Consider the following 12051-nt stretch of genomic DNA (forward strand, 5'->3'; position numbering starts at 1 on the left):
GCCAAGCCTTCTTCGAGAGCAGCTTCCAAACGCATGACTTAGAAGGACAAGGGCAGTAGATGCATGGGAACATCACCACTTGCAAGTTCCCTGCCAAGACACACACATCCTGACTTGGAACTATATCATCATTCCTTCACAGTCGCTGAGTCAAAATACTGGAACACTGGAACACGCACTGTGGATGCACTTACACTATATGGGCTGCAGTGGTGCAGGAAGGTGGTTCACTACCACCTTCTCCAGGCCAATTAGGGATGGGTAACAAATGCTGGTCTTGCTAAATGTTATAGATTGCATATAATCATTTGATGAGAGGAAATTTTTTTTAATGCTGTGCGTGGCAATGACATGGAACTTCCTGCTAACCATGATGGTGGAAGCAGAGATGATCAATGATTTCAAAATGAAATTGGATGGGCACTTGAGGGAAATAAACTTGCAGGGCTATAGGGTTAGAGCAGATGAATGTGACTGACTGGATTGTTGTGCAGAGAGCTGGCATGTACTTGATGGGCCGAATGGTTTCCTCCCATGCCATAAAGACTCTACAGGCTAGATTTTATTCCGCTGATGGGGGCCACAGTGATGGGCCAGAAGGCGGGGAAGCGACCCTGCCTCGGCCGTTTATCAGAACCCCGGCCAAACTCAATGTCAAGCAAGCAGTTAACTGGGGACACTGTTCCCTTTTAGGGACAAGATCCCACCCCAAGATCCCACCCCAAGCTGGCCAATCAGAGGGTCGGCAGCTCAGCAGTCCCAGCATCACCACCAGGAACAGTGACTACTGCTGGGACTGCAGGAAGCACAGACCAGTAGCCATGGAGGAGGTCCCAGAAGACAGGTGAGTGGGGTCGGACTTGCCAGGATCACTCAGGCATGCCCCAGAGAGGAGTGGGGAGAGGGTTCATTACTGAGGGCAGGGGTGGTCTTTCAGTGGGGGAGGGTGACCTTGATGCCATGGAGGCCTCCAAGGGCCACAGAGTGGCCAAGTAGGAGGGCCCCTCCCTCTCCCAGCTTGCTAGGAGGCTGCCAGGTTTCACCTGGCAGTGTCATCATGTGGCGACAGTCCCCTCTAATGTTGGCTAAACACCAGCAGAGACAGGAGGCGGCTCTTAATGTGCTACTTAAGAGGCTCAATTGGCCACCTAGAGGACTTCCGATCTGCCACAGTGCTCACCACAAAAGAAATGGCATGAGGGGACAATGCCACTCCACAACCTTTTGTCTACTCCCTCCAGACTCCCGCCTGTCACCCTATTTCCAAGGGCTGGATAAAATCTATAATGAACCTGAAATTCCCAGGCTTAAGAGGGTGTAATAGACAGTTACTTGGAGACAGGGGTTGGAATATGGGCCAGATCTTGACTCCACCTATATTCCACCACATTTCAACTGGAAATTGCAGTCAGGGGACCAGAAGCGCATGTACCAGCATGTCAAAGTTCGTATCATGGGTGTTCCCCATCTTCCCTGGGAAATTCTACCTTTTGTGCCTTTAAAAGGTATCAGTCGAACTCATGCTAGTTGCGATCAGGTCTAAGTACCTTTGAGTACTTATAAAGGCCTCAAACCTTCTCTACTTGGAGTGGCTACAATATAAGAGTTCCAAAAAATTTTCTTTGGCCCATTTGGTCTTCTAGAGGGCTCCACTTCATTTTAGAATGGTGCATTGGCTTGGGCCAGGTTGGCCACCCCGATGTATCCTTGCAGGCTCCAGTTGTACAAAAGACTCTGTTTCCTGAATTTGGGATGGTGCCTCCAGCCTTGGGCAAGAGTCGGCAGGTGGGAGTTCCACTTTGTTGCACTTTCACCAGCAGAGCAGGGCCCCAGCAATTTCCATTCCAAATTTTTTCAGAAATGATTTTTTGATTGGCTGAAATCATCCCCATGTAGATATTTCCCACGGCCCATGAGATTTCCTCCACTTCTGATGCAAACCACAGGCACGTAGTTTTCATGTGTAGCTTGATGATTCTTTAGCATACATTGCTAATGCGTCAATAAATATTGTTAGTGTATTGCGATGGATAGAAAATTGGTTGGCGGACAGGAAACAAACAGTAGGGATAAATGGGTCTTTTTCTGAATGGCAGGCAGTGACTAGTGGGGTACCGCAGGGATTGGTGCTAGGACCCCAGCTATTCGCAATATACATTAATGATTTAGATGAGGGAACTACATGTAATATCTCCAAATTTGCAGATGACACAAAACTGGGTGGGAGGGTGAGTTGCGAGGAGGATGCAGAGAGGCTTCAGGGTGATTTGGACAAGTTGAGTGAGTGGGCTAATGCATGGCAGATGCAGTATAATGTGAATAAATGTGAGGTTATCCACTTTGGTAGCAAAAACAGGAAGGCAGATTATTATCTGAACGGCTATAAACTGAGAGAGGGGAATATGCAGCGAGACCTGGGTGTTCTTGTACACAAGTCGCTGAAGGTAAGCATGCAGGTGCAACAGGCGGTAAAAAAGGCAAATGATATGTTGGCCTTCATAGCGAGAAGATTCGAGTACAGAAGCAGGGATGTCTTGCTACAATTATACAGGGCCTTGGTGAGGCCACACCTGGAATATTGTGTGCAATTTTGGTCTCCTTATCTGAGGAAGGATGTTCTTGCTATAGAGGGAGTGCAGCGAAGGTTTACCAGACTGATTCCTGGGATGGCGGGACTGATGTATGAGGAGAGATTGAGTCGGTAAGGATTATATTCGCTGGAGTTCAGAAGAGTGAGGGGGAATCTCATAGAAACCTATAAAATTCTCACAGGACTTGACAGGGTAGATGCAGGAAGGATGTTCCCGATGGTGGGGGAGTCCAGAACTAGGGATCATAGTCTAAGGATACCGGGTAAACCTTTCACGACTGAGATGAGGAGAAATTTCTTCACCCAGAGAGTAGTGAGCCTGTGGAATTCGCTACCACAGAAAGCAGTTGAGGCCAAAACATTGTATGTTTTCAAAAGGAGTTAGATATAGCTCTTGGGTCTAAAGGGATCAAAGGGTATGGGACGAAAGCTGGAACAGGCTACTGAGTTGGATGATCAGCCATGATCATAATGAATGGTGGAGCAGGCTCGAAGGGCCGAATGGCCTACTCCTGCTCCTATTTTCTATGTTTCTATGTTATGCTAATCAACATGTGGTATAATCATTACATTCTCCAGAGAAGTGCAATAAAGACTGAAATGGCTTCTATTGTCAGATTCCAGCTTAGAATCACATTATTTTACTATATAATCACTCACCGTAGCTGTCTGTCCTTGCATACAGCTACCATAACCAGTAGGTTCCCCAAAATAGTCATTATCATAATAGCTGAAAGAAATGTGATGAGAACTGTCTTCTGAACCATAGAGAAACCAGGAACTTCGTGTGGCTCACCATTGCTTGTACTAAAAGCAAAACAGAAAGCAGATTTAATTGCCTTCAATTACAAATCCTTAAACAGAATATATCATGAAATATAAAAAGAAATGCATGCTACAATATTTTTGAGAATGCTATAGTTAGTTAACAATTGATAGTACGATGAAAGGGAAATGGACTAGCAACAGGTTTATTATTAAATCAAAAGGATTACCAATTACATGAAATACAATTAACAATTGTATAAAATGGATTAAATAATCTGACTCATAAAATGTTTGAGTAGCTATTTCAATCTAAGTGCAAAATTGGCTTGCAGCATGCCTTAGGAGCACAAAGTTTCTAGAGGCTGGCTTTGCTTGATGTTACAAGATGAAATCTTTTCCATGTTTCCTGTGCAGAGCAGTCCAAATGTGAACAGCCTATTGCATGGGCTGTATTTTCGGGGTCCCCCAAATTTGCGAATGGAAGTATTGGGGTGTGGGAGGTGGGGGGGTTGTTGGGGGGTGTGGGTAGTTGGTGGGGGGGGGGGGAGCAGGTGGTGCCCGAAAATACCGTTGCCAGCAGCATACCAGTTGTAGGATGCCATTCCCAGGGCCAGTAATGTTCACTGGGGTGGGGAGGGGGTGGGTGGGCGGGGGAGGATGGGAGAGGAAGCCTGCGTTCCTTCCAATTTAGGCCAATTAAAGCAGTTTAAAAGCTCTTTAACAGCTTGTCAAGGTTGGATGTTGAAATTTTTAAAGGGGCGTGCAAGTTACCCACACCTTCAGAATCAGATCAGCTGAAGGGAGGAGGGTAAAGAGTGGGGAGTCAGTCATGGCTCTCACAGGGCATCAGCCCAGCCCTGTAAGAGGATCAACAGGGCCAAGAGGGACACTACTCTTGGTAAGGGCATGCCCTTGGTGCTGCGCAGGTGACAGGGAGAGCAGGCATTCAGCACTCTAGAATCGGGAGGGCAGAAGTGTCAGGGCAAGGCTGCCAAGGACAATTGGGCAGCCACCTACCCAGAAGAAAGGTTACAGCTTGCAATGGGGTCATGACTCTCAGATTTTGGGCCCAGTGGCGAGGAGGAGCAACACTCCCCACAGGGAAGACGGAGCTCCGGGCATCAGAAGGACACAGGAGAGGAAAGAGGGGCAGGTAGGCATCTGAGGCCAAACCCTCTTCGGTCTACCATGGAAGACAAAGCTACCTGGAGATGACCGAGAACCAGTGATGCAGCGACTCTCCAGGCAGATGGTCACAGACGTCTGTGCCCTTATCACAGAAGACCTCGTACCTCGCAACCCTGGTGGCTATGCCTTGCTAGTAGCCTTCAAAGTCACTGTAGCCTTGAACGTTTTTGCTTCTGGCTCCTTCCAAGGATCAACTGCAGAGCAGAGTTGCATCTTGAAAATGGCTACACACCACTGCATCTCGCTGGACACTGATGTCCTCTTTGCCTGAGCTGGACAGTACATTCATATAACGATAGGCACGGACTCGCAGGGAAAGAGGGCATTGGGTTTCACCTCCATCACTGGATTCCCCCAGATCCAGGGCATCATTGATTGCACCCAAAGCAGCCAGTGATCAGCCAGGGAGATCCATCAACAGGAATAGCTTCCACTCCCTCAACATCCAACTGGTCTGTGACCACAACAAGGGCTTCCTCCATGTGTGTGCTTGCTTTTCTGGCAGCTGCCATGACTCCTTCATCCTCCAGCAATCCAGGCTGCCTCAGATCTTCATTCTAATCCTTAGGGGACAAGGGATGTCCCTTGAAGAGATGGTTACTGAGCCTTCTGCGGAAGCCCCAGACAAAGGCACAGAGATGATACAACCAATACCATCTGATTAGCAGGACGACCATCGTGCTTCTGAAGATGTGATTCCGATGCCTGGACCGGTCGGATGGTGCCCTCCATTACCCTCCTGCAAGGGTCTTGATCATTGTGATGGCCTGCTGTGCTCTCCATTATATGAGCCTCCAGAGAGGTGTGGACCTTGAGGACAAGAGACCCTGGAAGGAGACAGTTCATCAGGGAAGGAGCAGGAGGTAAGAGAGGAGAAGGAGGAGGAGGCGGAGGGAGATGACACTAAACAAAGAGGCGTCCCTGCTGCAGGTCGAGGTGGCCTCCTCCTGTCACTCTCTGGGAAGAGGACCTGACTCCCCTCCCTCACTTCCTCCAGCGTTAGATCTAGGCCTGCATCGATGATGCAAGAGACTGCCCTGCTCCGGATGCCAGGCATCCAGCTCCCTGGTGACATCTCGCTTCCCTCTGGTGCAGTGGAAGGCTTTGGCACAAACCACAGATCTCTCCCTCAGGACATCCAGCAGCCTCAGTTACAGCTGCTGTGGGAGTCCAAATGAGTCCCACATTTGATCTGATCCACCCCTATTCCCGCCCCCTGGCTGTAAGTGGACAGGAAACCCATCTCCATACCAATTGAGGGCTTCCCCACATGAATATCTTAGTATTAAACAGTTTCCCAACAGAAGTGGGTTTCTGCCCCAAAAACAAACTGCGCTCCTGTTTAACGTCTCTGTGGTGAAAGTTCAGCTCCATGTATGGGCAAGATATCCAGTCAGGAAGCTGCTCTTAAAATGCTATTTCTCAAATTTCAAAGCAAACTACTAATGCTGGAAGTAACTGTTTGTTTCATTTTGAAGATATTGCATGAGAAAGGCTGCCCTATGAAGTACAGCAAAGGAGAGTTGCTATTCTTTGGGCAGGGGGCCTGCATCTCACTGTACAGCAGTCCATGAGGCTACAGCCATTTAAAAGCTGCTCCTTTGCTGGAATTTATGCTCCTCAGTCAAGTGTGTTACAGGCCAACTTCTCTGGTCGAGGTTTTCATGTGCCAGACATCTATTCAAGTTTGGAGAGGGATTCTTATCACAGACTTCAACCTGGCTGCCACCTGTAGTATCAATGCGAGTGCACCCCACCATGGTGTAGATAGCCCCAGTTTTCCTGATAGTATTTATGAGCCATGTCGAGAGTGAATGCTCCTTGTCACCCAATAGTCAGCCTGACTGCCTGGTTGAAATAAAGATAGCATAGAGGATTGGTACAGGATGAATGAATCATGCCTGCTCCCAGGAGACTCTGCACAGACCTGCAAGATGCACACTACCTGTGGTTGCAAAAGAAGCTGGACATTCAGGAAGTACAATCAGTATGCGTGGAAATTAAGAATAGCAAGAATCAGTATCGGAAAAAGACTGGTGGGAGTCGTTTATAGGCCCCCTAACAGTAGTTATACCATTATACAGGGCATTAAACAAGAAATTATTGGAGCTTGTAACAAAGGCAATGGAATAATTGTGGGGGACTTTCATCTTCATATAGACTGGGACAATGAAATTGGCAAGAGTGGTCTGGAAGATGAGTTTGTAGAATGCTTTCGGGACAGTTTCTTGAAGTAATACATAGTAGAACTGACTAGGGATTAAGGTATCTTAGATCTTGTATTGTGTAATGAAGCAGGATTAATTAGTAATGTCATAGTAAAATATCCACTGGGAAATAGCGATCATAGTACCATTGAATTCCATGTTAAGTTTGAAAGTGGCATACTCCAATCACAAACAAGAATCTTAAACTTAAACAAAGCCAATTTCATAGGTATGAGGAGAGAACTGGCCAAGGCAAATTGGGTAAATAGACTAAAAGCTATGGTGGTAAATGAACGGTGGGAAACCTTTAAGGAAACAATTCAAAATGTTCCATAAAAATACATTCCATTGAAAAACAAAAACTCAGCAAGAAAGACCCATCCGTGGCTCACTCGGGAAGTTAAGATAGCATTAGAATAAAAGAAGAGGCTTACAATGTTGAAAAAAAGAGTAGCAAGTCTGAAGATTGGGAGTGTTTTAAAAACCAGCAAAGGACCACCGAAAATTTGATTAAAAAAAGAAAAAATAGATTAGAAGAGTAAACTAGCCAGTTGTATAAAAACAGATTCTGAGAGCTGTCATGGGTACATAAAAAGGAAGAGAGTAGCTAAAGTAAACATTGGTCCTTTAGAAGCAGACACAGGAAAAATTATCATGGGGAATGAGGAAATGGCAGAGGCATTGAACAAATATTTCGTGTCTGTCTTCACAGTAGAAGACAAAATTCCATACCAGAAATAGACAGTAACCTGGAGGCTAAAAAGAGTGAGGAAATTAAGGAAATTAATATCAATAGAGAAAAAATATTGGAAAACTTAAGGGACTAAAATCTGACAAATCCCCTGGACCTAATGACCTAGACCCTAGGGTTCTAAAAGAGATAGCTGCAGAAAAAGTGGATGCGCTAGCTATGATTTTCCAAAATTCCTTAGATTCAGGAACAGTCCCATCAGATTGGAAGTTGGCAAGAAAGGAGGGAGAGAGAAATCAGGGAACTACAGGCCTGTTAGCCTAACATCAGTCATTGGGAAAATGCTGGAATCTATTATTAAGGTAGTCTTAGCAATGCACTTAGAAAAGCACAGTATTATTAGAACAAGTCAACATGGTTTTACTGAAGGGAAATCCTGTTTAACAAATTTTTTAGAGTTATTTGAGGATATAACTATTAGGGTAGATAAAGGGGAACCAGTAGATGTAGTATACCTGGATTTCTAAAAGGCATTCAATAAGGTGTCACACAAAAGCTTAATGGGCAAGATAATGGCTCATGGAGTTGAGGTAATATACTAGCATGCATAGAGGATTGGTTAACTGACAGGAAGCAAAAAGTGGGCACAAACAGGGCATTTTCAAGTTGGCAGGCAGTGAATAGTGGAGTGCCGCAAGGATCAGTACTGGGGCCTCAGATATTTACAATCTCTATTAATGACTTAGATGAAGAAACAGGGAGTAATGTACCTAAGTTTGCTGATGATACAAAGGTAGATGGAAAGGTAAGCTGTGGGGAGGACATAGAGAGGCTGCAAAGAGATATAGACAGGTTCAATGATTGGGCAACAAGATGGCAGATGGAAATGTAAAGTTATTCACTTTGGCCATAAGAATAGAAAAGTAGAATTTTTTTTTAGAAGTTTGAAACTTGTAAGTGTTGATGTTCAAAGAGACTTGGGTGTGCTTGTACAAGGAATGCAGAAAGTTAGCATGCAGGTACAGCAAGCAATTAGGAAGGCAAATGGCATGTTAGCCTTTACTGCAAGGGGATTGGAGTACAGGAATAGAGAAGACTTGCTACAATTGTGAGACCACATCTGGAGTACTGTGTGCAGTTTTGGTCTCTACATTTAAGAAAGAATATAAAAGCAAAATACTGCGGATGCTGGAAATCGGAAATAAAAACAAGAAATGCTGGAAATACTCAGCAGGTCTGGCAGGGTCAGAAGAAGGGTCACTGACCCGAAACGTTAACTCTGCTTCTCTCTCCACAGATGCTGCCGGACCTGCTAAGAAAGGATATACTTGCATTGGAGCGAAGGTTCACTAAATTGGTCCCTGGGATGAGGGGTTTGGCCTATGATGAGAGGCTGAGTAAATTGAGACTATATTCTCTGGAGTTTAGAAGAATGAGAGGCAAACTCATTGAAATATACAAGATTCTGAAGTGGCTGGATAGGGTAGACACTGAGCGATTGTTTCCACTGATCGACAAATCTAAAACAATGGGACACAGTTGCAGGATAAGGGGCTGATCATTTAGGATTGAGATGAGGAGAAATTACTTCACTCAAAGGGTTGTGAATCTTTGGAATTCTCTCCCCCAGAGGATTGTGGATGCTCCATCGTTGAATACATTTAAGGCTGGGATAGACAGATTTTTAGTCTTTCAGGATATCAAGGGATATGGCGAGTGGGCGGGAAAGTGGAGTTGAAGCCTAAGATCAGCTATGATCATATTGAATGGTGCAATAGGCTCAATGGGCCATATGGTCTCTTCCTGTTCCTATTTCTTGTGCTTTTGTGTTCTTGTGAAGTGGAATGCCCTTTCTATTCAGAAAGATTCCAGGATGGTGGTAGAGAGCACCACAAGGAAATGTCATGCAGTCCATGGCATCTTGATCCCTGGGGAAGTCTGCACTGCATGCAAAGCTTAGTGCTCTCTTATCCTGCTTTGCTCTGTCCATTAGAAAAGTGTTGCAGGTGTTTTTTTTTCCTTGTGTAGGGAGCCTCTATGATATCTTGGATTCAACACCTTTTTCCCCTACTCCCCAGTTGCTCCTTCCCTCTTCTGTCATCTTAGTTGCTTCCCCTCATCCTCCAGCCCCCGAGGCAGACCAACCAGACCACCCATGACTGCAATAAAACAGTTTTGAAGACACTCAAATGCCATTCAGCACCAGCAAGAACCAATCTGAAATCAGAATTCAGTTGTAGAAGGCAGAAAATTGGCCAGAAAACAACCAGGGGTTAACCAACAGCCTAAAAGGACAAAGCAGCAACTAATCTGTTTGGAATGGATAAGCCTTTTAAGTATTACTGCTGCAGTGTCCTTGCTTTCTGTGAATGCCATGATTTGCTAATTGAGTTATCAATCGGTGAATCAGGCAATGGGGAGCCTAATTTCACAATTGAAATATTATAATAAGCATTTTAAATACTTCTATATAAGCCCTGGACACCCTTGGAGAAGCTTGATCCAATATGGCTGGCAGCAAACATCTGTGAGGAATCAACACGCGCTTGCTTAGGCTCCTGTTTTACACCTGTGGTAGAATTTCTAGGCCCATATATTTTTAACAAAATGTTAACATGTACTTTATTCATTACTTTAATCTGTTTTGCAGTCTTCAAAAGCAATTGACTCTGAATTCAGCTTGTTCTCAGCAGCTATTGGAAACACATTTCCAATTTTATCTCCTTTGCTTTTAAAATCAATAAATGTGTCGGAACTCTCACTTTTTCAAAACAGATGCATTGTTATTATTTTATCTGTGATAAAGCATGTCTGCTGATGATACACTGCCTGATCTCAATTTCACTGATGTTTCACTCTCTGTCATTCAACACAATTCTCCGGGCTGAATTTTATTGTGAGGCCACAGGTCTCAATGGCAGCGCGGCTAGCAGGTGTTGCCTCTGCTCAGGCATCAAAGCAGCCAGACAAACGCAATAATGTGGAAGCCGGCCAACTAGATTAAGAGAAGCACGGGGCCCATCCAATTGAAGACAGAGGAGGGAAACGATGGTGCAACAGCTGACTCCATGGCAGGTACAAGTGCCATATTTAAAGAGCTGCCATCCCTGCATTCACTGCTGCCTGGTTTGAAGGATTGCCTGCCTGACTGGCCTGAAGACCCCTCTGGCTGCCTGACTACAGCTGACACCCAAGGAGCTGAATGGGAGCCTACAGCGACTATGGCAGAAGGAAGATCTGGGGTAGCCTCACAGTTTAGTGATGCTACCCTGCAGATTCTCCTTCAGGCTGCAAGGGCAAGGCAGGAGATCCTCTTTCCAAGGGAAGGGAAGAAAAGACCGGTCCACCTGACCAAACAAGCCTGGACAGAGATGGCAAGGAGGTCAGAAGCCATGGGGTCACTGCCTGAACATAGGCACAGTGCCACAAATGCATCAATGACCTCCTTTGCTCCACCAAAGTATGTTCTCCATACCTCTTTTCTCTTCAGAACTTACTAGTGGCAATGCAAAAGGGTGCACTTCATGGGGATGGAGTGACCACCAAGTCAGCGGCAAGGGGGTTAAGACGCAGCATATCCTGTCAGATGCATGGATGCATCTCAATGAGAGGTGCCCATCTCTCATTGCTGACCCCCTGAATGTCTCTTGAGAGTGTCTGCATAGAGGAGGCATTGGTGTGTCCCCCTCATGGACCAATGGGCTGTCACCAGCATAGGAGCTGTGTTAGTCTTCATGGGGAAACTAATAGTCTTCCTCCTTGTGCTTGGAGGAAAAATGGGCACACAGCTCCAGGGAAAGGGCCAATACTGATGGAGGTGTTCCAGACCTGCATATCCTGATCCCAATGGAAGAAGGTGCCTTAGAACTTGTTGGGTTTCAGGGTGGCCTTTCGATTGCTTATGGCAAACAGGAATATCATCACAGGAGAGTGAGTGAATGAATGCAGGGGTACAAGCGTGCATCTGGCCCACACAAGAGGCACAGTGCTCATGTATCCACCACCGGACACATGGAGCTCCACATCAGCCATAGTTGGGACGAGGAGATGGGAATCCCTTAACCCTTCAATTTTTGTGTTCTCTCATGTAAGTCAAGGTCATTTATTTTAAGATACAGCACTGAAACAGGCCCTCCAGCCCATCGGGTCTGTGCTGACCAACAACCACCCATTTATACTAATCCTACAGTAATCCCATATTCCCTACCACATCCCCACCATTCTCCTACCACCTACCTACACTAGTGGCAATTTATAATGGCCAATTTACCTATCAACCTGCAAGTCTTTGGCTGTGGGAGGAAACCGGAGCACCTGGCAGAAACCCACAGGGTCACAGGGAGAACTTGCAAACTCCTCACAAGCAATATCCAGAACTGAACCCGGGTTGCTGGAGCTGTGAGGCGGCGGTGCTAACCACTGCACCACTGTGCCGCCCCATATGAAGGATGCGGAGCTCAAGAGACCAGACGCCAGTGTCACTTCATTTCCCTGTAGCCTCCATCAGCGCAGATACTCTCACATCGATGGGTATGTGCTTGCAATTAGATTAAGGGTCACAAGCTGGTGGGCACATTAAAGACATGCCCGAGGAGCTGAAGGAGGCT

The 12051-nt window shown here is 45.9% G+C and overlaps 1 protein-coding gene across 5 annotated transcripts in view; it reads right to left on the reverse strand.

Annotated features, from left to right (window-relative positions):
- htr4 (5-hydroxytryptamine receptor 4) overlaps positions 1-12051 on the reverse strand; it is a 198618-nt gene that overhangs the window by 138603 nt on the left and 47964 nt on the right. For all 5 annotated transcript variants that reach the window (XM_068042954.1, XM_068042950.1, XM_068042953.1 and 2 more), the window contains one exon: positions 3251-3397. In XM_068042954.1, coding sequence (XP_067899055.1) covers positions 3251-3397 — 147 coding nt within the window. The remainder of the gene's footprint in view (positions 1-3250; positions 3398-12051) is intronic.

Source organism: Heterodontus francisci, chromosome 12, assembly GCF_036365525.1.
Source record: "Heterodontus francisci isolate sHetFra1 chromosome 12, sHetFra1.hap1, whole genome shotgun sequence".
NCBI classification, from domain to species: Eukaryota; Metazoa; Chordata; class Chondrichthyes; order Heterodontiformes; family Heterodontidae; genus Heterodontus; species Heterodontus francisci.